At 38.6% G+C, this 25,914-nt stretch overlaps 3 protein-coding genes across 6 annotated transcripts; 1 reads left to right on the top strand and 2 right to left on the bottom strand.

The window, feature by feature from the left end:
• Positions 1-616: 616 nt before the first annotated feature.
• On the bottom strand, positions 617-5,914 carry myoz2b (myozenin 2b). Of its 2 annotated transcripts, XM_071504542.1 has the most exons (6): positions 5,786-5,900; positions 4,480-4,596; positions 3,232-3,398; positions 2,728-2,821; positions 1,964-2,126; positions 617-1,881 (listed from the first exon to the last, which is right to left on the bottom strand). In XM_071504542.1, the coding sequence occupies exons 2-6, from the start codon at positions 4,559-4,561 to the stop codon at positions 1,656-1,658; spliced, it is 732 nt and encodes a 243-aa protein (XP_071360643.1). In that variant the 5' UTR covers positions 4,562-4,596; positions 5,786-5,900; the 3' UTR covers positions 617-1,655. The 2 variants fall into 2 exon arrangements, with proteins under 2 accessions (XP_071360643.1, XP_071360644.1); XM_071504543.1 differs by lacking the exon at positions 4,480-4,596 and having other exon boundaries at positions 5,786-5,914.
• Positions 5,915-6,684: 770 nt separating this feature from the next.
• synpo2b (synaptopodin 2b) lies at positions 6,685-19,033 on the bottom strand. 2 transcript variants are annotated; one of them, XM_071504540.1, is made up of 4 exons: positions 18,917-19,033; positions 14,356-15,086; positions 12,083-13,413; positions 6,685-8,448 (listed from the first exon to the last, which is right to left on the bottom strand). In XM_071504540.1, exons 2-4 carry the CDS (start codon positions 15,041-15,043, stop codon positions 7,912-7,914), a joined length of 2,556 nt encoding a protein of 851 aa, XP_071360641.1. In that variant the 5' UTR covers positions 15,044-15,086; positions 18,917-19,033; the 3' UTR covers positions 6,685-7,911. The 2 variants fall into 2 exon arrangements, with proteins under 2 accessions (XP_071360641.1, XP_071360642.1); XM_071504541.1 differs by lacking the exon at positions 18,917-19,033 and having other exon boundaries at positions 7,768-8,448; positions 11,360-13,413.
• A 1,372-nt stretch (positions 19,034-20,405) lies between these two features.
• LOC139636456 (solute carrier family 22 member 7-like) lies at positions 20,406-25,074 on the top strand. 2 transcript variants are annotated; one of them, XM_071504553.1, is made up of 10 exons: positions 20,406-20,829; positions 21,064-21,167; positions 21,611-21,765; positions 21,851-22,019; positions 22,111-22,234; positions 22,353-22,462; positions 22,820-23,034; positions 23,140-23,248; positions 23,363-23,569; positions 23,795-25,074. In XM_071504553.1, the coding sequence occupies exons 1-10, from the start codon at positions 20,449-20,451 to the stop codon at positions 23,826-23,828; spliced, it is 1,608 nt and encodes a 535-aa protein (XP_071360654.1). In that variant the 5' UTR covers positions 20,406-20,448; the 3' UTR covers positions 23,829-25,074. The 2 variants fall into 2 exon arrangements, with proteins under 2 accessions (XP_071360654.1, XP_071360653.1); XM_071504552.1 differs by lacking the exon at positions 23,795-25,074 and having other exon boundaries at positions 23,363-23,751.
• Positions 25,075-25,914: the final 840 nt, after the last annotated feature.

The following is a 25,914-nucleotide window of genomic DNA, read 5'->3' as shown; positions in this document are numbered from 1 at the left end:
AAGCAGCTGTACTGTAAATCTGTTTGCATTACCACCAAATTCAGTGGCTATGAAAGCAGTTAGAATTTGGATAGTATAGTTTTAGTTCAGTTAGTTTTTGGTTTTTTTTTTGGTTACCAAGTTGTTAGACTGTTGTCACATAAAGACTGGCCTCAACTTCCAGTATACCCTTTGAATTGAGGTCAGTATCAGATACTATTACTGTCAAACCTTTCACAGTTATATCCCAATACATAAAACAGCTCATCTTTTGGAGTGTGGGTAAGAAACATTCCAAATGATGTCTTCTGTCTACTGTCTATTTATGTTTTATTATATTATAATGTAATTTTTATACTTATATTAACATTCCTTATTGTGACAGTATGAAACAGCTGGGAAAGTAAAATGACTGATTGCTCTTAAATATCGTTCAGTGGTGACCATTCTGTGTGAATGTGGTATGCAAATTCTTTGGAGTACTGAGGTTTTGAAGAAATGATAGTCATGAGATTTGTTTCCCACTGGCCTTGAATTTAGCCCTGCCAGATCTCCTCCCAGCTGTCTTTGTGAATGGTTGTGGGCACATGAAGTTACACTCAGCAGCAGAAAAAAAATGTGCATCGAGTTAGTCCAGTGTGTTTTGCACTCACATACAGTGTTACCACTGTATGTTGTGTTACTGCAAAATTAAACTTTATTCTTAGTCCGTCTATATGACCAGAAAGAAGACAGAACAAACTTCTATATTTCCTCTTTACTGTCATTGCAGTCCAGACAAGGCAGGTGTGACAGTTTCCATTTTACATTATTCTCTGCAGGGAGTGGTTATTTCTTGTATACATATAAACTCAAAGGTTTTGAGTCCTTGAGATTCAGTGTTTCTAATCAGAGGCGCTTTGGCACAGCTTCATGCCATCACAGGTCAAAGTCCAGGTTCCTCGTCTTCCTCCCAGATTGGTGACCTCGCTGTGATTTTCTCAAGATAAATTAATCTTGGTTGCACTGTGAAATCCCTTTTTCCTCTGCTTAAATACTGTGAATCCTCTGAGGATATGGGACCTTGACATGAAACAGAGCTCCCACTTTTATCTAATTTTTAAGAATCTTTAAGTGAAAAAAATTTACCGTGGAATTTTGAATAGAGCTTAATTAATCTTTATATATATTGTATATCTATGTAGCTATAAATACATCTAATGTGAAATTTTCAGTTTCACTTCATTATTAATGTGTATATTTTTTTGTACTATCTATAATATAAATACTACACAGTATATAACTTACTCCGTGTTCCAGTTTTGATTGTGTGCCATCAATAAATAATCTGCATTCTTTATTTACATCACATATTTCTCTTTTCATTTGAAAATTTAAAAAAATTTACAGTTTTGTTTTCAGTATCAGTGGAAACTCTGAATTTTGTGAATTATGTATTGCACATTATTTTGGCTATTTACACGATTTTGTTTGGAAACAGTTTTTCTCGTGTACAGCAAACATACTAGCCAACTGAAGAACAAAAGAATGAAGCAGTTTGTGTCCATTGCATGGAAACAATCCAAAATACTGTTAAGGATTTGCAACTGTGCTAGTAATTGACTGTTTTGTTGTCATTACAGGCTGAGGCCACAATATTACAGCAAACATCATGTTGTCAGATTACTTAAAACCATCTACAGGTCATCAGACTCCGGGATGTTGGTGGGCTCCAGGATAAAAGTGGGTAGGATCAGATGGGTGCCCTCAGATATCCATCCCTGGGCTGTCCTGTTGAAGGTGGGCCGCTTCATCCCCGGCTCCTGGAGCTCTGGATATCTAGGCGGGTTCAGGTCCACCTCTGGGAGTTTGAACGTGATTCCTCTGGGAGCTTTTTCAAAGCCACCATAAGGAGTGGCAACCCTGTAATTTCGATCAAGATGTGAATTCTGCTCTTTCTCATACTCTGCACTAATTCACCAAAATGTGCTCACAGTTTTCTCACCGGTTAAAGCTTTTGTATTCAGGAAGCTCTTGTCGTGGGTCTAGTTCAGGCATTCTTAGTTTAAGAGTTTCAGCGAGGTCAGGGTCATTGAGGATTGCCTGCTCCCATGGAGAGTGATAGGACTTGGGCATAGCTGTGGGGTTCAACTTCTCTGCAGTCGCTCCTGTGAAGGAGAAAACAAAAACGGATAAACCGGAAGAGAAATGTCAGTATTATGAACAGGGACTGTGCTTAGAGAACACTTAACACAGGCAGACTGAGTTGTCCATCATCACAATGTTGGGCCTTAAAATACCACATAGCTGGAGTGTGCACTCATCGTATAAAGTGTCGATATGGGATGACACCCTGCTGAAGCGTTTTAGAACAAGCTCAGGGCTCTGTGGGTTTTTCAAATACGATAAAATGAAATAAAGCATTTGAAGCAGCTCAGGTTGTGTATTTAATCATAGTTACATACATTATCTGCCATAAGATAAGAGAAGCTTTTTCAACTACATGATAGTAGTTGTCACGATAATGACAGCGTTACATAAGCACTTGGTCTTTTTTGACTGTGCATAAGACTTTGGAGGTGGAGGAATTGGTAGTTAGTCTATACTAATGATTTTTAACGATCAAATATTTACAATGCAAGTGTTAGCACTTTTTTAAACTTATGAGTATGATAGCTTTGGAATACTTTAAAATCATGACTTTGTTTTAAATCTGGTTTCATGTTGAATTTAACATAAGCAGCCCGACCTGCTCAGCAGCATTATTACCTGAGACAGTGTTTTCTGTGCTAGCAGCATTTCCATGGCTGGATGTATCCACTTTAATTTCCACAGTGTGTGTATTCCCAGCTAAAATATCATTCTGCAAAACAGAATAAAGAACAGTATATGCATTCTGTTTTGGTTAAAATATCAACTGTGCAACAAAACAATCAAAGCTTGCTCATCTAAAACTGTTCTTTTCTATCATGTGCTCAGATACGTATGCACACACACTAAAACACACACACACAGACATATCAGCAGGCACTGATAAAGTGGGAGCAGCTCCTCTGCAAAGTGCCTGAGAAGCCTCTCAGAAGAATTGGCAGGAGGATGCAGAAGGCACGCGGCACATGTCTCTGTTATCATCCATGTGTTGTAACACTTTTTTTCGAGAGCATATTTTCTGATAAATTTGCTCAATGAGTGACACACAGACAACTCATGTATTACATATTCAGTCATTCAAACACATGGAAATGACTGAATAACACACACAAGCTGACTCACATTTAGCTGTGCGTTCGCCTCATTTTGGATACTTTCAAATGTGTATTTGTCAGATCTCCTCTGGCGCATTTTAAAAAGCCGAGAACCTCTGTTGGAAAGCAGTGATAGCTCCTCCAACATGATGTCTTTAGGAGTGCTGAGCTTCTTTCCGAGATCCATGACGTCCCCTGTCAGACACCAAAGATGAGAACAAAACAATGATGTTGAGGATCACGATCATCAATATCAGTACACTGGCTGCTAACATTTTCAAAAATGTAAATGTGTGCCAGCATGTATCATTGAGTTATGGTACATTTTGTAAAAAGTATATGTATAAAAAATAGGTTTTTCCATTCTCTTTAAGGTCATTGGGTTAAATAACATTATATAAAGTGGGCAACTGCCTCAGGGGTCCCAAAAGCCCCAGGGTTACAGTGTGGTAATCTTGGTAATTTGATTAATTGTACATTTATTCAACAGTGCTCCTTACAAAAGCACAACGTAAACAGAAACAGTGAGCACCTTAAGCTCGGGCATTTTTATCTAATTCTTAAGCTGACTCATAGAAAGGTCCTCAAAAAATCTAGTTTTAATACCTTTACTGCATCAGTTGATATTATGCTTAAACTGGATGGCGCTTACTCTCAAATAAATAAATATATAATCAAATGATCATAAACTAATTTAGAAAGGGGGTGGAGGAATTGTAGCTGACATTTAATTGTTGCCCCTGGGCCCCCTAGTGGGTTAATCCAGCCCTGGTTTTAGAGCTGGAAAGTCCAGGATAGACAATATAAATATACACACAGAAATATCCTCTGATATAATTTTGTCAGCTGAAGGGGTTTAATTGAGGCTCCAAAAAAGACATCAAAGGTGTTACGAAATTCAAAATTTCCATATTATAAGTCTTGTCATGGAAAATGAGTTATCATTGTAGTCGAGAATTTGTTTTGGATGTACATGATGCTCCCTCATCTACCAATAGTGACGGAATGTACCCCAGCTGTCACCAACCTTCACATTATCCAAACAGCTACACAGTTGGCCTGCAATATCTCCCTCCCCTCTCCCACCCACCCACCCAGAAATAGACTTTTGAAAAGGACAACGACAAAGGATTAGTCACCATAGGTACTACATCCCCCCATTCGCTTATTTATGGCAAGTGCTGGAGAGTAGCCCTGACATTTTGAACCCTGATCAGAATGGATATTCTCTGGCAGCAGTGTGTTTGTCCGCTGAGCCTCGGCTCTAACATCATACCATTGGTACCATGGACCTCTCGGCAAATAGCTGCTGCACACTTCTTCCTCTCTCCAGTTGGCATTGTACAGAATTGTGACATTGAGGCTTTGGCAAGGTTGGCAGAACTCAGGAGGACTGGAAACACATACAGGACACAGGATGTAGTTGCTCTGCCCACATCATAAAGAAGGAGTTTTACTCCTAATAATGTGATCCCATAGAACATCAGTGCAGTGTTAGATTCAGATAACACAGAGTTTGGTGTTTGGTGAGTGCAAGTGTATGGTCATTGTTTATCAGATGTCAGAGAAAACACCTTGAATCTGTAATCTGGTATTGTTAGCATTATGAAATAAAGAATACTGAAAAGATCGTAAGGATAAGGGCAGAATGAAATTCAGGATACACCAAGTGACCTTCTCTTCAATAAACATATTTATTGCTCTATTCATCTCTGTTACATAACATATTAGTAGTATACATGGTTTTTTGAGTCTGTCTCCCATTTGCAGTCCACATATATTGAAATTTGAAGTTGATTTGGAAGGTGCCCTGTTAAATAAATCTGCCGAATCAGCGTTTGTCATGTTATTCTAATCTCTGTAGCGGTTACATTTAACAGATTACAGTGTATTGCATAATCCCAAAGCCCCATTGTACTTGCACTGGTACCACACACATAATTCTTAAATCTGGCCTCATCACAGAACCAAAGTTTTGAGTAGTTGAGCTAACATTAGTGGCATCTACCATTAATGTTGTCACAAGATAAATTACCTGTGTAAAGGTCAAGGGTGACTGTTGTGGCCTATGTTTGTATTTGTAGGTGAACACAACAAATGGCCAACAATAAAAAAAATAAAAAATATAAAAAAGACCACAGAAACATAACATCCAAAATAACTTTTTACATTTAAGTGGTTGTATATATTTAGTGTTCCCTTTCTTGTCAAATGTAAAACATGATACCAGACAGTAAAATTATAAATATACTTCGTTAAACAAATCTTAAATGTTCAATTGCAACTATGATATTTGTTAGAATTTTAAAATGGTGTCCATGCAAAATAAACTGACGGCAAAGCGATAAAATTCTGGAGAGAAAATATGTCTTATTAACTGATAATCTTTCAAATGTGACATATCCCTAAGGTCACATGAAAGTGATTCCTACAATTTATAAATGATATAAATGTTGGTTAGATGCAGCCAAATTCCTTTTATCACAATACAGTGACATTGTTGGGTGATCTGACATATACCTCAATATAATCTAAATACACCACATATTCACAAAATACACCCTGATGAGGCTTATCCATACCTGTGATGGTGTCCTTACTGTGCAACCTGTATCCTTGAAGGGGGGACACGGAGACTCAGGGGTCAACCTACGGTAGGTAGTTTGATCTTCCCTGATCTTCACACTCCCGGACACTAAAGCCAGACTGTGAGTGTGTCTCTGTGTCTGTTGTGAATGGAATGCAGCTTACATCAATAGGCTAAATTTAACCTGCCAAACACTCAAAACCACTCTCAAACACCATGGGGCAAGGATAGCTACCAGAGGGAGAGGGGAGGAGAGGGGAGGATGGTCAACACACACATGCCCACCAATGTTCTTTGGGGCAAGGATTTCCCTCCAGATATATGCTCCTTTCCTTGGGTTGAATCCTGAAGTCAGCACGTCTCTGTGGGCTGATGTAACCTCCGAGGCACCGTGCCTTCAAGTTAGAGAGGTTGTCAATACTCGGCACAGCTGTTACTTGTGCACTCCTCTCTTCGGACTGAGTTGTGTTGCTGTCATTATGTGTAATTACCGACTTTGGATAATGAAATACAGATCACTGAAGAAGGTTAAAGGGCAGTGTGGTCTCATCCCTGAGATAGTGATCGGCCAAAAAGATTTTTATATAACAACATCAGGGTTATTATCCTAGCAGCCAAACCTGTTGTCCTACTTCAGACATGCTGTACATTTAATCGCTTATGAAACATGAGATAAGTTCCTGACATAATCTTATTTTTTATCTTCACCTTCTGTCAAATCAATATTAAATATATGTGTTGTTTAATATAACATTAACATACCTAATAGACTAAGAAATATAACACATTAATAGGGAATGGCTCAAAAACATTTTCATCTGCACGTAAATGACGCTGACTCGTAGAATTACAGCGCAGAATTAAGGCCAAAAAATAACACTTTAAAGACGTACAGCATTTTTGTGTATTTTAATTTCTTCAGCTTGTGCAAAAAAAAAAAAAAAAACCAAAAAAAAAACATTTTACTCAAGAAAATCATTAAACACAGCTGGGCAAAACCCCAATGCTGAATTTCTAAATTCTAAAAAATTCTACATTAGAAATGTATAACTAACTAAACCCTGACACTCTGGAATCTGTGGCTCTCTTTACCTCACAGATTATGATCAAAGGTGGGATATATGCATGCAACATTCATTCCTCTTAACCTAAAATATATATAATAGTAGCGAAAAAGCTTTTATCCATTTTGAAATCTCAAATAAAATCAATGTTTGGATGTTGGGATGCAACAATTCTTGCAACTTTGTTGCTTTGCTGTTTCCTGGCACCGTAGCTTCCTTAGAGCATATAGAAATAGCGTGTTTGTGATTGGCAGTCTCGAGAAAGTGCAACAGATTAATTAAAATGTTCACTCATTTAGTATGTTTGCCACTGCAATACCAATGCAGATAAGAAACATTAAAACAAGATGAGTAATATCTGTATTGATTATCACTGAATGAAATATTCAAATGTGAAAAAATTAGCACATCAACATGAAAAAGTGCAAAGTGAGTTCTAAAGCTAAAGATAAACAAATGAAAAAGCTTAACAAGATTTCTTAAAGTATCTTATTTCTTAACAAATATTTATAACCAACAATTACCAACATCTTCAGTGAGCATACATCACTCCACTTAAAAAAACATTAACAAATTTCTTTCAACTACTACACATTCACTTCAACTTTTATAACACATGCTTAATCTCATTCTAATGACAGTTTTTCTTAAAACATGACTGTAGTAGTCCACTTCTGTCCTAAATTATTCTAAATGATCACTGCACAACTGCAAAATCTCCCATCGGTGCTCAGCAGGATAATGTCTCATCAACAACACAGAAGCTACAGTAAGTTGTTGTGCTCCTCAAACCAAGTGATCACTCATATAATGAGGATAGCAACGTTTTTCGTGCGTGGCCCATAACTCCCATCAAATATATAAAACAATCATAATAAATGGTCTAAAATAATCCTAAGACTCAGATCAGCCAATTTTTTCATCACCATAGTTCAATGTTTTCCATTTTCTGGAACAGATTTATTTGTCTTCTATGTTATTTAATTTATTTATTTGTTTATTTATGTTCATATATATGTATATTTTTTTCTTTCTCTGATGCATGTCTGACTTCATCTTAACTCCTCTGGATTGGACTATAGAGGGAAGAGCACTTTGTTGGACTGGAGCCGTGTCCCATGTATCCAATATTGCCCCAGATGCCAGACCTTAGAGGCTGTGCAGGTCTGAAGGGAGGCCCATAGAAGGTTGGTTTCTCAGGTGAAAATGTTCTGCTCAGAGATGGTGCCTGGAAAGCAGGGGCTGCATGATAACGACTCTTACTGACAGCTGCAGGATCAAGAGACACCCTGCGCTTCCATTCGTCTGGTGGCTCTGGCAGAGATCTGCGCTGCCCTGCAGCTTTGACATTAGAGGCAACTGATGACGGGAGGCTCTGAAACACAAACGCCTCATCCACTAAACCAATGGGGCTTCTGGATGCTGCCTCCCATGGTGACGGTGGCTTGTAGACATTTTCTTGAAAGGATGTTTGCCTCTGTGCTGGTAAAAATGATGCCTGGATTCCAGGTGTGCTCACAGGTGACAGATGACCAAGTGAAGGCATCGAATTCAGCCGCTTGGGAAGGCTCAGAGAGCGGCTTCGACCAAATCCCTGAAAGAAAACACACAAATTAGCGGACTGGTGTGACAGCAGTGTTGCAGACTTTGCTGCCACCCCCTGGAAGCCTGGACAATGTATAACTACAAGTTCATGTTTTACTTACTTACCTACATTAATTAAAAATGGAGCGCAAACAAACTAATGATAATTTTGCAAAAAAACATTCCAATTTCATAGAAAATTTGACTGTGCACTGACAGAGAAAGTAGAAGAGGCTCTTGAGATGCAAAAGAATCAGTTTATTCCACATGCAAAAAGTGACACAATGTGGGGAAAAAAAATGTGGTGCAAAGTAAAAGTTTCACCTTCTGGTGATTGGCCATTGCTGTTCATTGCATTGACCTTTTCAGTTGTACTGATCATGGTTCTTTGAGCAAAACGTTCACAAGCTGTCAGACATTTTTTACTCATTGTGCCCATGGAGTAAACTGATTTTGCATCTTCAGAGACCCTTCTACTTTTTGTGTCAATGTCCTGCAAATCCAATAAAAATGTTTGGGTACTATAAATGTGTCGAAAAGAGCTCATGTGTAACTGTCTTGAAGCTGCGTTTAACATTAACAAATACTGAAAATAAATGAAAAATATTTCAGAACTTACCTGGTGTTGGTCAAAGAAACTTAAAGTAAGTACAGTAACAATATTACTACATGAAAGACATTTAAAAAAGATGAATAAAGTTTGCTTGGAACTATTTCTCTGTCAATGTGTCTTTATCTTCTCTCCTTAGAGGGAAATCCACTCTAAAAGATTAAACACATTTTGTCAGTTTGAGCAAATATTTCCATACGTATAAAGGTTTCATTTAGCATTAGCCAGATTTAATAACTAGTTTTCAGAGCTTATATTGGCATGTTTGACTGATTCTTCTCCATTATTTTGTGATGTGTATACTTGGACACCAAATTCAGCATTGTTTGTATTCCTTAGGGAAGCAGAGGAACTTCCTGCATTTCAAATATTTGTCACTTAGTGCCATGGTTGTTGTGCTAGTTGTGAGTAGTTGTGTTTACTCAAAACTTAAGCAGAATCTGGCCTGTCTTTAAACATAATTGACAAAAAAACTGCAAGTAACATATTTGTCAGCAAATCATGAGAATAGCAAAATGTAAACTCTGCTTTTGTGTGGATGTCTTATCAGTGTGCAGAAAGTCTTTTGGAGGCAAAGAACATAGTTCCAAACTTTTTACATTCAGAGTTAAAGGTGGAATAATGTGGACACAGTGTAATACAGTGACAGTGTCAACCTTGAGCAGTTCACCATTTTGTATTACAGTAATAGAATCAATAAATTATTGAAAATAGCCAATGGTGCAGTGGATCTTAGAGAATGGATATTGCTGAAGGTGCAGTAAATATGAGCAACTTCCGTGTGAAAGTGTGAGGTAGTGAGAAAGATACAGGAGGAAACATGGGTGACTCATAAAAAGTAGTGATACAGCAGCTCAGGAAAAGAGAAAAAAGCTCATGACACACAGGAAGTAACACAGGTAGGAGGAAAGAGAAATTTAATGGCATGATTGTGCTGATGACAAGAAGTGCAATAAAGAGTGATATGTCAGAAAGAGAGACAAAAACAAGACAGTAGTTTCATATTTTGAGTTGCTATTAATAGTGTGAGTCAGTAACATTAAACTCAAACCTCTGTGATATTCTGCTCATGTTTTACATCAAGGATGAGGATACAGAATGCCTGATGATTTTAGAGACAGTTGAATAACTGGCCATAACTGACTACTGCAGAAAATACATCCACATAAAAAACATTTTAAGTCATAAGGGTTAATGATCACAACTAACATTGATGCTTTTAGCTGTTGTGATACCATCAAAGTTTGGAATGAGACTGAAGGAATTGCATCCAAAAAAAAAAGAAGTGCATAGGCGGTTTCTCCCCAAACACACTAAATAATTCAAAATATCATGTTAATATAAATTGTAAACGTGAGTTACTCTTATCTCGGATGACAGATAATGAAAAGAATATTTTGGGCTATTTTAGATAAATAAATGTATTTATAAATGTGACTGTGTGTAGTTTTGGGGTCAGTGGTGATCACAATTACATAAAAATGCATGTAATCTTATTTCTTACAAAAGAAAAAAAAAACCTAAAGAAAGATGAACAACTCAAACTAGAGACCTTAGTCGAACAAGGCTCTACACACATTATTGCACATGCAATAGCACTTCCTGAGAATCACTCAACATGATTTAGTCTCACATTTCCTTTTCAAACATACAAGCACCTCCCAAGTTTTAGGAAAATGGTGCGATGTGCTAACTTATTTATGTATTGTATGTAATATCTTTGTTTTAGTTTGTATTTTATGGATTAATCACAATTTTAAACAAACTTTGCTGCACATTAAACTATCTTTTCATGTTTCCTGTGCATTGTCAGGTAAATATATCCTTATAGCTGCACACTGTAAATGATTTTGATTGTGGCCTACATTTAGACAGTGCAAAGGTCTATACACTTCCACCAGTTAAGTAATATTTGAGTTGCTAGCAAGTTACAGACATAATTGTGTTCTATCATCTCAGTGTTGACTACACCAAAGCCTGACCATATACAGTATTAGGACAAATGAAGCATAGCAACAGGCCTCCACTGTTTGCCTGTCACTACTGGCTTCTTAGCAGAGAACTTTGGCAGAGGAGCCATTTGACGTACACCTCTAGCAATAAGAGATGCAGGAGAAAAAGCTGAAGCTATGCTGTCACCAGTGGATGACTGCTGGGACGATGTGCTTGCGGGTCGGGCGCTTGGTGCTTGCTTTTTGGTTATGTGATCGGCTGCAGGTGTGACAGTGTGCTTGTCATCCAAGTGCTTGTCAGTTGCAAGAGGCTCAGCTGATCTTGTGTTTTCATGGGCAGAATAATTTTGGGCACTTACCGATCCAGTAGACTTAGCAGGGGCTTTTGCCTTGCCCTGAACAGCAAGCTCAGAGGCATTGTAAGGAGAATGAGAAGAGGCAGATCTATGTTTAAGGTTTTTGGTAACCTCAAACTTTGACACTTGAGTTGGTTTTGGGCTGTGGCTTTTGGCCTCAGGGACTGCATCATATGTGAACAGTGACGAGTTCAACTGATAAGGCTGATGTTTCATAATATCTAAGGCATTTAGGTGCTTTGGGGGTGCTTTAGGTTTTTCTTTGGTCTTGGGCTTGATTTTGGGGCTTGTAGAAGGGGGGTGCTTGGCTGCTGATGGAGGGTAGAAAGGAGCAAGAAGGGGATTGTATGATAAAGGTGGGGGGGCACGAACATTGGAAGAATACCTCCAGTAGTTAGGTAGGGACGATGTTGGGGAGGGAGATCTTGTTTTGTTTGCTTGCACTGATTCAGCATCGACAACAAACTTCTCCATACGGGACTGTCTCTTGGCAAACAACTCTGCACCTTTTCCCGCCATAGTTGGGCCATCCCCAGCCCGATTAATACCTCTGTCTGACATTCGACCCTTTGGAGAAGCCTGCAATGCTTTTGATGCGTGGATGTATGACTTCCCTGCTTGAGGTGGGCAGGAGGCAACTGAGTTCGGAACACTATCTGACTTATTCCTTGAGGGTGAGGGTGGGTGATGTGGGCTGTAAGTAGGACTGTGGGCCTGCATACTCACAGGGGATCGTGGCGGCTGTTGACTCCAGCTATTTGTGGTTGGCTGAAGATGAAGCTGAGAAGAGGAGTTGACCGGAGCCCAGGCACTGACAGGTGTTTGAAGTGGTGCTTGGGTTTGATCTGGTGCCCACTGGTTGGCCATCTGCTGAGGCTGAGCCCAATCTTGCTGTTGTGAGTAATGCTGACTATGAGGCCCCATGGAACTGTGAGAAGGTTGTGAAACCGGACTTCTTGGTGGAATATATGGCTCACCAGAGGGAGTCCTCCCCATCCAAGGTAGGCAGGATGGATTTATGGTAGGTTTTGGGGCAACTGGAGGTGGATTCTTGAGTTTTATTGTTCTGGGTTGCATAAAATTACAAGCTTCTGCCCCAAGACTAAAACAATCTTCCTCTGCCTCGATATAAGATCTCCTGTCCCCTTTGCTTTGAATGTTAGGATTTGATTCATGCGCCAGCTGTTTAATTGGGGCTTTTCTTTTTGACTCTGGTAGGATGCCGGTCTTGATCGCTGGTATAGATATTCGTTCATCTCTTGAGGCTATGATGTCTCCCGTTGGGGACCAAACCTGTGGGTTAGTGTTAATAGGCACAGGTACTTTGAATCTTGGTTCATTCCTCTTTGCCACTGGAACAACGCCACCAGGCATGACATGAGCAGTTGTGCCATCTTGAAATCCTAGGAAGGGTTTTGCAGTTCTGTTTGGCACCAGGGGTCTTGGCACATTGGCTAGGTGGTTCATCTGTTGAACATTTTCTTGGTATTCTACATGCTGCTTGTGACTTGCATCCATGTAGTTGGCCTGATCAATATGCATGTACATTTGCTTAGTGTCATAAATATTCGGTGCTTCTGTATGTTCAGGTTCTCTTAATTTCTCCACAGGCAATCCTTTACTCCTCATTTCTTCTTGTTCTGACACAATTTCATCCATCCGTTTGCGGCGTTGGGCAAACATCAAAACTCCCTTCCCTTTTGTCTCTGGTAATTCTTCCATTTCTCGAACACTTCCCCAATTCAGACTTAAACTATGCTGCTGGTGATAGAGAGAATACTCCTCCTCTAACTCAGAATCACTTGTTGCCACAAAGTTATACCCTGCTGACCTGACTTCTTCAGTTTCCTCCTCTATTTGGTCTTCACTGTCAAGCTTATCACCAGTCCCGTAGCTCACAAGCGTATACTTCTTCACCCTCTGGCGCCGTTTTTTGAAGAGCAAGGCTCCCTTATTTTGAGGATTGGGTGCATCAGTTAGGAGCAGAGCAATTCGTTTACATTTAGACTTGGTCTCCTTGACATGTCTTTCTGATTGGCTCTCGTTGTGGCCAAGCCCTGAGACAAAGGAAAGAGAGAGAGAGAGAGAGAGAGAGAGAGAGGGAGGAGGAAGGGAGGGACAGAGGGAGAAGGGAGGGGCATGAGGAAGATGAAAACATGCAACTCTGAAAATAAACTGTGAACCCACATTATTTTATATAGATGTTTTGTCAGTGGGTGGAAATTTAAGAAGCTACACAATTTAAATGATCAGTGCTCAGTAAAGTAAAACAACTATGAGAGAAATTAACAGTTTGTGTTTGTTCCATATAGTGCTTTGGTATTATTTGATCTCAGTTTGCAAAGTGCATCACATGGTTACATGTTAGCATTATTATTGTTATTATTTGAAGCAATCACACTAATATCAAGAGAGACAAATTTTGTTGCCCCTGCTGAAGCAAGCACACTAATAAAAGCATCATATTTACTTACAGCTAACTTAGGGGGGGTCCATGAGGCAAAGGAAAGTGAGGAGCTCACTTTCCATTGCAGTCCAGTCTTACGATTGGAAAAGGGATCGGGTGACAGGCCAGGATGACACATGCTAGTGTCTGTCAAATTTGTTTCTGCCAGTCTCATCATATGGTCATAATTTATTCTTATCCTCCTCTGACTATTAAAGACATGGGAATTCTCCCTGTAAGTCCACCTCAAATAGACCAAAGCATGAAAATAACCAGCACCCATAATGCTTTGCACAAGTTATTTAACGATTAAATTAAGTATTTTGCTTCACATAACACCTCTAATGAATGCAGGCAGCAAATATTATGTTATGGTCATAATCTAAAGTTAATTTGAGCTTTAGGCTGCATTTAAACTCAAAAAATTATATCTATTAATGAATCACATATAGTTTAAATCTAGAAAAAAATCACTATAGGCTACACAGTTTGCACTGCTAGCTCTAGATGTGCCCTGAAATATATAAAAGGAAGCTAGAAGATAGATACTTACGTGTGTGCCTTGCCCTGTGCCGGTCAGGTCTGCACAGATCTGTGTCAGACTCCGAGTTCCACGTCTCTGCCTGCTCAGCACCCTCGTCTGGAATTTCAAAGAAGACAGAAGCAGGAGGTGCTTCACCACTCCCTCCTTCCTCTGAAGATTCAACCCTCCTGTTCCCAGTCCCTGGGTCCTGCCTATTACTGGCTCCCAGTGGCTCTTCTGTAGCCAGGGTCAAGGCCAGGGTCATGTCAGTGGCACAGCCAAGAGAGGAGGAAGATGAGTGGGAATGCAGTCCTGATATCTGGCCAGCGGGAGACTTGCAGTCAGGGTGCTCTAGGTGTGGGGACAGTGAAACTGGTGAGGTTTGAATGTGAGGAGACTCTGTAATGGACTCTCTTGATTCACTAAGGTAGATGTCATCCTCCTCTTGGTACGAAACATCCTCTTCACTTCCACTTAGTTCAGGTAGGGAATGTTGCTCACCTGCAGATTCCCAGTCTTGTGACTGAAGTCGATCTGGGGACTCAGAGTCAGACTTGGGGATATGAGGCTGTGGGTCTAAAGGGTACTCATCACTAATATCATCCTCATTGTAGGACTCTGCCAAGGACTCAGAGACACAGAGTTCCTGGGAACCATCTGAACCTGACCAAGGGACCAAGTTATCATTGTTGTCTGGGTCTTCAGCCTCTGGTTCCATTTTTAATGCTGTTTCACGATGTCCTGGGTGTCGCCAATGATATCTTCATTAAAACAAAGATAAACAACTTCAGTCCAGGGAGTTTTTCACTTTAATGATGGATAATAAAATGATCTGACATTTTCGCAGATTTTCAATACTGCGTGTTAACAATTAATAATGATAACAATATAATACCCCTGAAAGTAAGTGTTTACTGTTCTGAAGAACAGATTTCAGCATTAGTGCACTTTGCAACATTTCTAACTTCTATGTAATTCTCTTGATTATTCCTATCCCCAATAGGAAATGCAGCTTTGCTTTGGCAGCTCCATCAGGGCTGCCATCGCTCTAAATGGAATGGTATGTAATATCAAGGGGGAAGCAGCATTCACATCGAGGAGTATAAGCAAAACAATTGGGTGGCTGTTTTCCGAAGTCCTGTTTATACAGTGAGGTTTCTTTCCCTTCACTGTTCTACATCTATCACTACAGAAAATATCAGCACTGCAATGGACGTCAGCATTTCCATTTAAGAACAAAATCTGAGAGATTATTTATTTTATACATAGTAGAAATACTAGGTTCCCTTCTACCTCATGTTACGCCAGTGTTTGTTTTGTTACTGAGGTTAAGTTACATCAACACTTAATCTATCAAAAAATCGACCAGATTATTAATTTGGGTTACTATCAATTATTCTTTCAAATCAAATAGAAAATTATTCTATTGATTCAAGTATCCATTGCAAAACAGTTGTCTAAGTGTTTTCTTCAAATCCAGTATTTTGTACAAAAAGCTGACAGTAGCTGACATTCAGTTTTGCTGTTCATAACTTTTTCAGTTTAATAAATGGATATGAGCAGAAAACAGGGCCTTCATAACCTAATATAAAACTGAGAAATTCTAAATTGACAGCCTTTTTAAATTGTCCATATTAGTGCTCACACAGTGTTAATCTATGAACCAGGGTACTGAAAAAAGAACAGTTCGGGCAGTTTGGAAAATAACAGGAAATTCCAAACATGTAGGTTATGGTGCAAACATAAGCCTTTACTCTCAAATTCAACAATTCCCAATATCCACCAGGAGGTGGTGCTATAACACAGCAACACAAAATTGTTTTATTTTAATAAATCCACCTCCCGGTTGTTCACCAGATAAAAAAAAATGACATTTTTAGTTTTTTGTAGTTTTTTGTACTCCAAAAGACAAAGACTACCTCTCTAAAACAAAAATGCACGAGTATATGCTATTGCATGAGTGGATCAGTTCTTCTAATGCCATCTTAAAAACCATTGAGGTACATCACTTTGTTGTAATTTATTGGGGAATAATCCCCATTAACAACATGTCACCATGAGGAGCCCTATTTCCTTTCATGGAACTGCACCCTTCATCATTTTCTTATATATTTTCTCTGAATGTCTTTTGTTCTTCAAACATTTGGCAAAAACAGCTAGTGTAACCTTAGTTATTGTACACATTTGAGTTATTCTAATTATAACTTTACCATATTAATTTGTGTTGTTTATTAAGTGGTGCAATATTATTTGAATCTATTATATCATTTCATTATCAGTTACAGCACTTTATCATTTTATATATATATATATAATATATATTTTGTTGTTGCTTATTTACAACACTTTTGCTTCCTACCTGCCATTGTTTACAAGGGGACAGGTATGAATGTGACAGGCTCTGGGATGCACATGTAAAGTAAAGTTGCGTCAACTGTTCTGTTGCGTTGGTGGTGATTATAGATGACAACAAAAAAAAATTGTAGCCTGCTTGTTGCCCACAGCCCAAAGAGCCTGGACAATGTGACTATTAATGACATATGCTTAAATTTAAATTACAACCCTGCAACATTTAACATTACTTAAAGTGTAAAGTCATGAAAGAAGCTTGTTCTGGTTGCACAGCTGATACATCTCGTCAAACAAACTTTAATCAGCTTTATGTCAGTCTGCCTGTATTATAAGTTAATGTTTTGGCCCAAAGATGGATCTAAAGAAAAGCTCATGGAGTGGCAAATGTCACTCTTACTCTTTAGATTATGGTATTTCCTGTGCACAAAAAATATTCGGCCTGATGGTAGCAGTGGACTAATGCAGATGTAACCAGTCTGGCCCAAATCAGTAGAAACTCGCTGACTGTTACTGTTATCCTTAGTACCCACTGTTAAAACGATCATCTCTGTCCATTTTTCTCTCTGAGGAACACAATAAAATATAGTCTGTAGAATAAAACTACATATCTCAGATGTTGTCTCACCATGTTTCTGTCAGCAAGTTACTCACCCACCTGTCATGTACTTAAATAAGCATTTGCACCAAATTGTTGCCACTGTCATATCTGGGTGTAATATATTTTCTGGACTGATTTTATCAATTTGAGCAGGACGGTAGGATCTTGTATCTGTTCCTCACTTCCATAAAGAGCGAGAGAGCATTGTTGTTATACTACAACTATAAAACTGCAGTGACACCACTATGCATATAAGGGTAAGGTTACTTGAAAAAGGGACAGAGGGTTGTTCAAACAACGACTTTTTTTCACATGATGTTGTGAGCTTTGGGAGTTGTTTATGTACAGTACTTTGAAAAAGTTTCGGCAGTTTTAATGTTCAGAGTTTTATCTGTCCCGCATCAGGGAGAGGTCTGATCGGTCCCAGGTTCATTCTGCAACATGACAATGACCCCAAACAAACAGCCAGAGTCGTTAAAAACTATTTTCAGAGTCTCACAACAGAGGCTCAATCTCAACATCATAGGGTCATTCTGGGTTTATATCAGGAGGCAGAAGACACTGAGACAGCCTAAATCCACAGAAGAACTTGGAGAAATATGTGCACATGTGTACAATTGATGCTGTTTTAAAGGCAAAGGGTGGTTACACCAAAGATAGATTTGATTTAGCTGGCACACCTGATATTAATTTACTGTTGTTTCTAGACACCAAACTTCTCCTGATGGTGGTTCTAAAGTAAAACCAAAAGTTTGAGACTGGAACAGCGCCTCTGTCCTTTTTTTTGGATTATCCTTACTCTTATACATGCTAAATATCTGTGGATAAATATCTATTTTTACTGAAGCACTATATTCAGACCCTTACAAAACCCTTACAAAATTACATACAACTCCATTGCTAAAGGTACAGACTCTTTGGCACTTTGTCACATGCCATGCTTCTCTTCACACTTGGTTCCACTTCATTTTAACACTTCACCATCATCAAACCTTGCTTTAGAGCTGCAGGAGTTTCTGTTTCCTAGTATGGCAGTAACTCCAGTATGTTGACTTATTACCATGGAAACAGGGAGTCAGCATCCTTGACAAATGGATGAACTCTTGGTCTGGGGGATGACCCCTGCGAGGACTGAGCTCTAGTGGATTAGATGTTTCCATGTTATTACATAATTAGGCTGTCTCTCCTCAACCACTAATGAGAAACACACACATGTTTTTAACAGCTTATACAAATACAATTTTATGAACTCTCTTATGAACCTTATTATATACAATATTTAACACATATAGATATGGCAATTATTATGTTTTTTCATAGATTAATATATGTTATATGATTTAAGCTGGTGCAGCAGCAATTAGAAAGATGTAGGCTACTGTAGGCAACACTCGTTTGAATGAAAAGAATAAAACACTTAGTGACTATCTTACTGGTGTGATACATAATTTGGCCCATTGCTGAGTTGCTGTTCATAGACATGTCCATCAGACTTAACAGACTTATTTAGTAAATTAATAAGTAAAGGAAACCCACAACAGTTGGGTGAGTGCATCATTTAATTATGGCCTACCTTCTCCAGTAAAACACTGTGCAAGAGAGACACTATTAAAAGGTTGAAGAAGTTAATCAATTACTTACCAAATCCACTACTTACAGTATTCATTCCCGAAGTTCCTGTAAATGACAAACATTTGCCCAAAAGTTGCCTCATCAGTCGATGTCCAGCATTGTTGACCTCACATGCTGGTAATTTTAGAAAAAGATAGAAAAGAGATTCTGAGCTCTTGTCATGGATTGCAGATGTTCAGGTCACTTACCAACTTGCTCACAGTGTAGCCTTGCTCATTCATGTATGCTGCTGTTTTTAAAGACAAAGAGGAGCTCCTGGCTCAACCCCCCCCCCCCCCCCCCCCCAGACGCAGCTCAGTTAGCATCATGTAGCTGAGCTGCAGAAAGCTCACAAAAGGGACTTGTCCATAGAAAACTCCAAAGATATTTTTAGACAGATTTGAAATGTCTTGGTTTGAAACAGCTTGGTACAAATGCACGCTTCAGTAATTATTACTGAATACCACCAGCACTTGCATTTAATTACTGAGTAATTCAAATAATTCAACAGTTAACTACTAAGACAATACAGAAACGCTGTACGTTGTTTTTCAACTGCAGATGAAATTTCCTCCTATAATCATTTTTTCACTGCTGTCAAATTGGGGTGTCAAATAGGGTTAATAAAATTCAGGGTAAAGTTACACATTATAAAGCTGCTGTATAGTAAATAGATGAGGTAAGACATGCTGTTCTCTATGACAGGATGCCCATACATGGAACTAAATCTGTCTGAAATGGTGGTTTGCAGAAGTAATATGGGAATAGGGAAACCACTCTAGTGCAGTTATCAGTACACACTTAAATGTGTCTAAAGTTGGGTGAGTATTCCTATTCCAGCTTTCATGTAAAATGATGTTTGACCTTTCATTTGGCCCCACAGTGGGGGTTATCAGGCTGTGCCATGGTAAATCTGCTGTGTGCATCCTCTAGCCCTGATTTAAAGCACCTTTAACTGACCTAGTGTACTTTTAGGCTGCTTTTATCTCTTACCCTCATTCAAGCAAAGAGAAGATGTTTGGCAGCTTGAGCCAGCCTTATATCTACATTGTATCTCCTTAGGCTAAGCTGCCCAGCCGGCCCCACTGGCTTAATGTGCCATTTCACCTCAATGCCTTGGCCCGCTCAGGAGTCCAGCCATCATCCCTTCTTACAAGTTATATCAGAAATGTTCCATTCTCTGACCTAGTGCACCTTTAAAGCATTCTTGAATCCTATCCCCACTGAGTTTAATGAGCATCCCACAGTATATATTGGGCTAAAACCTGAGAATGAGCATTATGCATAGAAAATATCACATCTTCAGAAATTTAAATGCAGAAATAAATACTCGAAGAAGTCAGTCCACCACATGGTGTCCACCTCCATGCAGGTGGTCTTTGGACGCCGTATACAACAGAGCCCATTTTGACAGACAGTGCACTTCCATCATGTTGGAAATTGTAAAAAACTCTAATGATTAACATGGTGCTAGTAAATGTGTCCTGCTTAGTCTCTGTCATTTTACTTCAAATCACCGTTACAGCATTTAGCTTCCTGTCGACTCCAGAAGAGCAGCAAAAATGAAATTTGACAACGTACTTTCAGAGATTAATGGATTTGGAAAATTTCAAATCAAGCTAGTCTTGATTCAGTTCCTCTCTCGAATTACTCTGCCATGCCACTTCCTGCTGAATAATTTCATGGCAGCTGTTCCCGCTCATCGCTGCAACATCAGTGCTCTGGATGATGGAGACATCTTCAGGAATTTAACTCTCGAACAGAAACTGGCTGTTAGTATTCCAGCCGAGCAGGATGGGGCTCTGAGCTCCTGTCAGATGTTTTCACAGCTCCATTATCAACATCTGTCAGGGTCAAACAGAAGCGAGGATACATTTACTGTCCAGTGTCAGAATGGATGGGTGTATGACAACAGCACTTTTAAATCTACTTTGGCAACAGAGGTAAGTTTAATTCGATAAATATGATGTGTTTTCCAAATACTTTAATTTTGTAATTTGTTAAAGAATAAATCATATTTCATTAAAGCAAAATATATATTTTTGTAACCATCCTTTGTGGTTGAAATTGTGACAAGTACAGTAAATATAATGCATGCAAAAGTTAAGAAATTCCCTATTATATGTCATTTTAAAATAAGAATACATAATGTAATATTTTCAGTTTTCTCTTTGTAGTGGGATCTTGTGTGCAGCAGAAAAGGGATGAACAGGGCCACAGCCAGTGTTTTCTTCATTGGTGTTATGTTTGGAGCCCCTTTATTTGGGTTTCTCAGTGACAGGTGAGATTGTCAATGAAAAAACACAGTATGTGCTCCATGTCCAAAATATCCTTCACTCTCTGTAACAAATGTTAGATAAGATTAAAACTTGGACAGCGAACAGGAACAGGGAGAGTGGTTGTTGTAACAGTGCGTGCACACAGTACTGTGCCAGCTCTTATCACACTGGAAATACACAGACATTTGATAATAAAGTTAATCGTAAAAATGCATGAGCAGAGAGTAAAAAAACTGAAAAACATTATGCAAGTCACAGACTGGACTTGTTTAAATCTGCATTACGTTCCCATGGCAATAAAATGAGAAAAAGAAACATAAAGAAAATGATTATGAGATTAATGAAGGGGATGTGACAAAATTTGATCACATTTGCAATTATTGATGTACATGAATAATATTTTTGAGCAAAGTCATTACTCTCATCTCATTCTTTTCACAAACAGGTTTGGGCGACGGCCGCTTCTGCTGGTATCTTATTTATCATCCATGACATTTGCGGTGCTAAGCGCTTTCTCCACATCGTATATAATGTTTGTCATCCTGAGATTTTTTACAGGGATGTCACTTGCAGGAATAAGTATCATCTCTATTGTTCTAAGTAAGTAGGCTGGTGGTAAAACAATGCAAAGCATTTCTACTGAAATGTTTGTGATTTAACATTTTCCGTGCTGATGTTTCTGCAGATGTTGAATGGTTCAGCATTGAACACAGGACTTTCTCTGGTGTAATCATAAGTCTGGATTGGACACTTGGGAACTTGATTCTATGTGGAATTGCATACTGTGTAAATGAGTGGAGGATGCTCATTCTGGCAGTGACCTCTCCTCTGATATTGGCCGTCATCGCTTGGAGGTATTAAAATTTCATGTTTCACACTTTGTAGCATGAAAAGCTGAATCCTATTAGAAGCTGGTGAGATACTGATCTCACCATGTTTCTTCAGGTGGCTTCCAGAGTCTGCAAGGTGGCTCATGGCTCATGGGAAGGCAGATGCTGCCCATCGTTACATCATGCAATGTGCCAAGATGAACAACAGAGCCACTTGTATGGCCACCATTACACCAAGGGTAGATTTCAACATTGTTTTCACTTTGGCTAGCTGACAACCTTCCAGTAAGAAAAAGGATGTGTTTTAAATGAACAATTTGACTGTGTTTGTGTGCCTTTTGTCCTGCTTTCTCACAGACATTATTGGAATCTGCAGACACTGAAACTGGAGAAAAGAAGTACACGTTTGCTGATCTTTTCAGGACTCCAAATATTAGGAAACTTGCTATATGCTCCGGGATAGTGTGGTAAATGTGAATTTCATGTGACTTGTTAGAGGAGCAGTTCAGCAGTTTGAGACATACCACTCTCATGTCTGTCATATGCGAAAATGTACTGCAGTTAAGTATGGTGCTGCAGCTGGGAGATTATTATTGTAGTGTGGCGTAAAAACTGGGACATGGGGAAACAGCTAGCATGCCTCTGACTGAAGTTCCAATTGTTGTGTTTTACATACGTGTGTATGGGTTACAAAACCAGATTAAATATGTGAACTATTAATCCTTCTGAAATCATAGTAACACAGTAACAGTTTCTTTCAACCCAAGGTTAGAACTAGTATGTCAATACAGAAAGTCTATGTTATTTTTTTCTGAATTTTTTAGGTATGGAGTGGCATTTACATATTATGGGATAAGTCTAAATATCGCAGGGTTTGGACTCAACCCGTACCTCACACAACTTGTATTTGCATCCATTGAAATGCCAATGAAGATTGGTGTGTATTTCTTCCTGGAGAAAGTTGGTCGAAGGCCTGGAATGATCGGGACCATGCTATTCACTGGGCTCTGCCTCTTGATCAACATATTTGTTTCAGAAGGTTATTTTTTTGGTTTTTCTTAAGTCTAATCGTTTAATGTTTTTGCACCTTTTGTCAATATCCCTGAGAATACTTTTGATCAAACTTCTAAATATTTTCCTTCAGATAAATGGGTCATTCGTACTGTTGTGGCAGTCCTTGGAAAAGCCCTGTCAGAGGCCTCATTCACAATCGTGTTCCTCTTCACAACTGAACTCTATCCTACAGTCGTACGGTCAGCCAACAACAAACTCGTATATCCACGTTTGACCACAGACAATGATCCTCTGTTCTTTTGGCAGCAGATGTACTGCAGGTTTACCTTAACTGCCTGACTTTGATTTTTCAGACAAAATGGTGTAGGCTATACCTCGTTTTTAGCACGGCTGGGTGTGTCCATATCCCCACTCATCGTGCTATTGGAGGACGTGTGGCATTTCCTCCCTGGGGTCATTTACTGTGCAGTGGCAGTTGGGTCTGGCTTAGTGGCTTCGCTCCTGCCTGAAACATTAAACACACGACTGCCAGAGTTCATCGAAGACATTGAGAAACCAAGGTACAGAGGAAACGATTTCATTACATGTAACAGTAAACGATTATTCACTTCAGTGAGCTTCACTGCTAAAGAATAATCCAGTTAACCTTGAAAAAGCAAGTGGATTTTAGGTAAAAATAACATCAGCGCATCATACAGTTTACATCTTCCTAAATAATTTGTTTTAATCATTCACCAATGTCCTTTCCTGAAATATGGCTAATTTAAGTTTTATCTATATTGCAGAGTACAATCATCAAGGAAGAAGGAGATTCATTAAAAATCATAATGAGAGTGATACTTATCATGTTGTTAAACAATTTATTACAAGTTTGTTAACTTGAACAATTTAAAATGATTAGATGACTGTCGGGATTCAACATGTCCAAAGGTGTACTGTCTAAATTATGTGCTGAACTTAAGAGAGTTGGATAAAAGAAAACAACAGAAGAAGAAAATCAAGAAAAGTGTCACTGCATATTTACTTCTAGTTGGAAATAAAATAAATAAGAACATGACCATTGCTTTTGTTGGAATTCAACATTTAATGGTAGCATAAAAAGCCTCAAAGCCTGATGTCCTGCTCTCATGGCACATTTGGTATGAGACATTCCATTATTATGTGTCGACCCAGACTAGGGAAGCGAGTATAGATAATGGATGGTTGGAGTCATGGTCCTGCCTGTGTGCTGTACACAATAGATATTTTATGCTCAAATGTCATATGCCTGGACTGATTCTTAGTGAATACCTACATTGCATTAGACTGATGCATACGTGTGCATATTAAAGAGAAAATAGAGATGTAGGCTACAGAGTTACAAGCTTTTTATATTTGGTGTAAAGATGACCTGTCTTTTTCATTTCATACTGCTTTTGCTTTGCACCTGTACCCAACTTGGGTTGGATGTGCACAAGATACACATTATTTGCTTTAATAAGAGTCTACACCCATGCTGGCAATTCTCTGAGGCTGTACTTATTCACAGTGGTGCTTTGCCAGTAGTGCCTTGCTGCAGACAACATGGCAGACTTCCACAAGAGGCATCTGCACAGTTGACAGGAAAGAGTCAACTTGTTGCAGAAATTGACTTTACGGCGGTAAAATACAGAATCTATTAAAGAGCTTTTAAAGGTTTGTTGGCTTCTCAAAGGTTTAATTCAATGTTGTCTGTCAAACTTACCATCATCAAAGAATCCAGCAACTGTACGTACGTAAGCACCTTTTGTGTAACTTTAATGAATCCTGAGTGTAAATGAGTCTAATATTGTTGAGTACAAACTGAGTGGTGCCAGGCCAGTCACAGCTTTGTAAACCGTCCCCAGATATTATTACTGGATAAGTAATGGTATAACTGTATAAACTATCCTTTCAAGAATTTAATTTTTTTCTATTATTATACGATTACTGTGGCCAGTCTTTTACCCTTCTTTCATTCTTTCTGTCTTTAACTGTAACCACCAAACTAAATTCCATGTATGTGCAAATATACAGCACTTGGCCAATAAAAATATTCTGATTCTGAACTATGTTTTCCTTGCTGATCTTCTGGAGTGTAAACTTGGATAACAATTTTAACTGGAGTCATATTTTGTTGGTTTAAATTGCTGGGGTTAATTTGACCTCAGATATATTTTAACATAATGGATGGGCTAATTTAGATTTTAGCTTTAGAATATGCAATAAAAGTGCGAGTGATCACTGTCTTTCATCAGTAGCTCAAAGGGTGTCACAGTTAGGCATAGCATATTCACATTGTTTAATAAAATATTCTTTAAAAAATGTTTAAGAAATAATTTTGATTTCAACACAACATTAAACATTTAAAAGAATTATTGAACTAACTTTTTTTGAAAACTTTAACTTTAATTTAAAACATTGTATAAAGCCCTTAAGAGAGTCATTCGTGTTTAAAAATATATTTCTGTCAGCTAATGTCAGGGTGCCAACATCTTCACACTGACAATGCTAACATACTGGTTTGGCAAATTTACCTTGATCATTGTTTTGATCTAGCATGTTAGCATGCTAACCTTGGTGGTAACACTTCAGATTATTGCCCACAAATTATTGTGTAAATATTTAGTATATACTGGGTAACAATAAAAACCTTATTGGGTACTTAATGTAGAGGGAGGTACGGTGAAAGAAGACAATATATAATAACAACTTTGTTAACAGGCAGTCATTAGCAAATGATTACCAATCATTTTTAAAAAATATGTTACTTGCCAGACTATTTTTATCCAGCTGAGTGAGCACAAATTGTCTGTTTTCATTACCTCACTACACATTATAAGAGCTGACCATTAACCTGCAGCATTTAACATTATGCAAAAGGCTAATGCCTCACTTTCAAACTTAT

Source organism: Trachinotus anak, unplaced genomic scaffold (genome assembly GCF_046630095.1).
Source record: "Trachinotus anak isolate AG129_WGS33_773 ecotype Australia unplaced genomic scaffold, CSIRO_AGI_Tana_v1 ptg000019l, whole genome shotgun sequence".
NCBI lineage: Eukaryota > Metazoa > Chordata > Actinopteri > Carangiformes > Carangidae > Trachinotus > Trachinotus anak.
Note: the sequence above shows the minus strand (reverse complement) of the source record. Positions and strands in the feature narration are given on the sequence as shown.

What these genes read in the sequence shown, in the direction of transcription:
- myoz2b (XM_071504542.1), bottom strand. Translation starts at nt 4,561, where the DNA reads ATGTCACAATTCTGTACAATGCCAACTGGAGAGAGGAAGAAGTGTGCA. An exon ending in AGAGGTCCATGGTACCAATG is followed by an intron (nt 3,399 to 4,479) that starts GTATGATGTTAG and finishes GGTGTCTGACAG; the next exon opens with GGGACGTCATGGATCTCGGA. An exon ending in GAATACAAAAGCTTTAACCG is followed by an intron (nt 1,882 to 1,963) that starts GTGAGAAAACTG and finishes TCGAAATTACAG; the next exon opens with GGTTGCCACTCCTTATGGTG.
- synpo2b (XM_071504541.1), bottom strand. Translation starts at nt 15,043, where the DNA reads ATGGAACCAGAGGCTGAAGACCCAGACAACAATGATAACTTGGTCCCT. An exon ending in GCACAGGGCAAGGCACACAC is followed by an intron (nt 13,414 to 14,355) that starts GTAAGTATCTAT and finishes CCTTTGTCTCAG; the next exon opens with GGCTTGGCCACAACGAGAGC. An exon ending in CTGCTAAGTCTACTGGATCG is followed by an intron (nt 8,449 to 11,359) that starts GTAAGTGCCCAA and finishes GTTTTCTTTCAG; the next exon opens with GGATTTGGTCGAAGCCGCTC.
- LOC139636456 (XM_071504552.1), top strand. Translation starts at nt 20,449, where the DNA reads ATGAAATTTGACAACGTACTTTCAGAGATTAATGGATTTGGAAAATTT. An exon ending in AATCTACTTTGGCAACAGAG is followed by an intron (nt 20,830 to 21,063) that starts GTAAGTTTAATT and finishes TTCTCTTTGTAG; the next exon opens with TGGGATCTTGTGTGCAGCAG. An exon ending in CAACATATTTGTTTCAGAAG is followed by an intron (nt 23,035 to 23,139) that starts GTTATTTTTTTG and finishes ATTTTCCTTCAG; the next exon opens with ATAAATGGGTCATTCGTACT.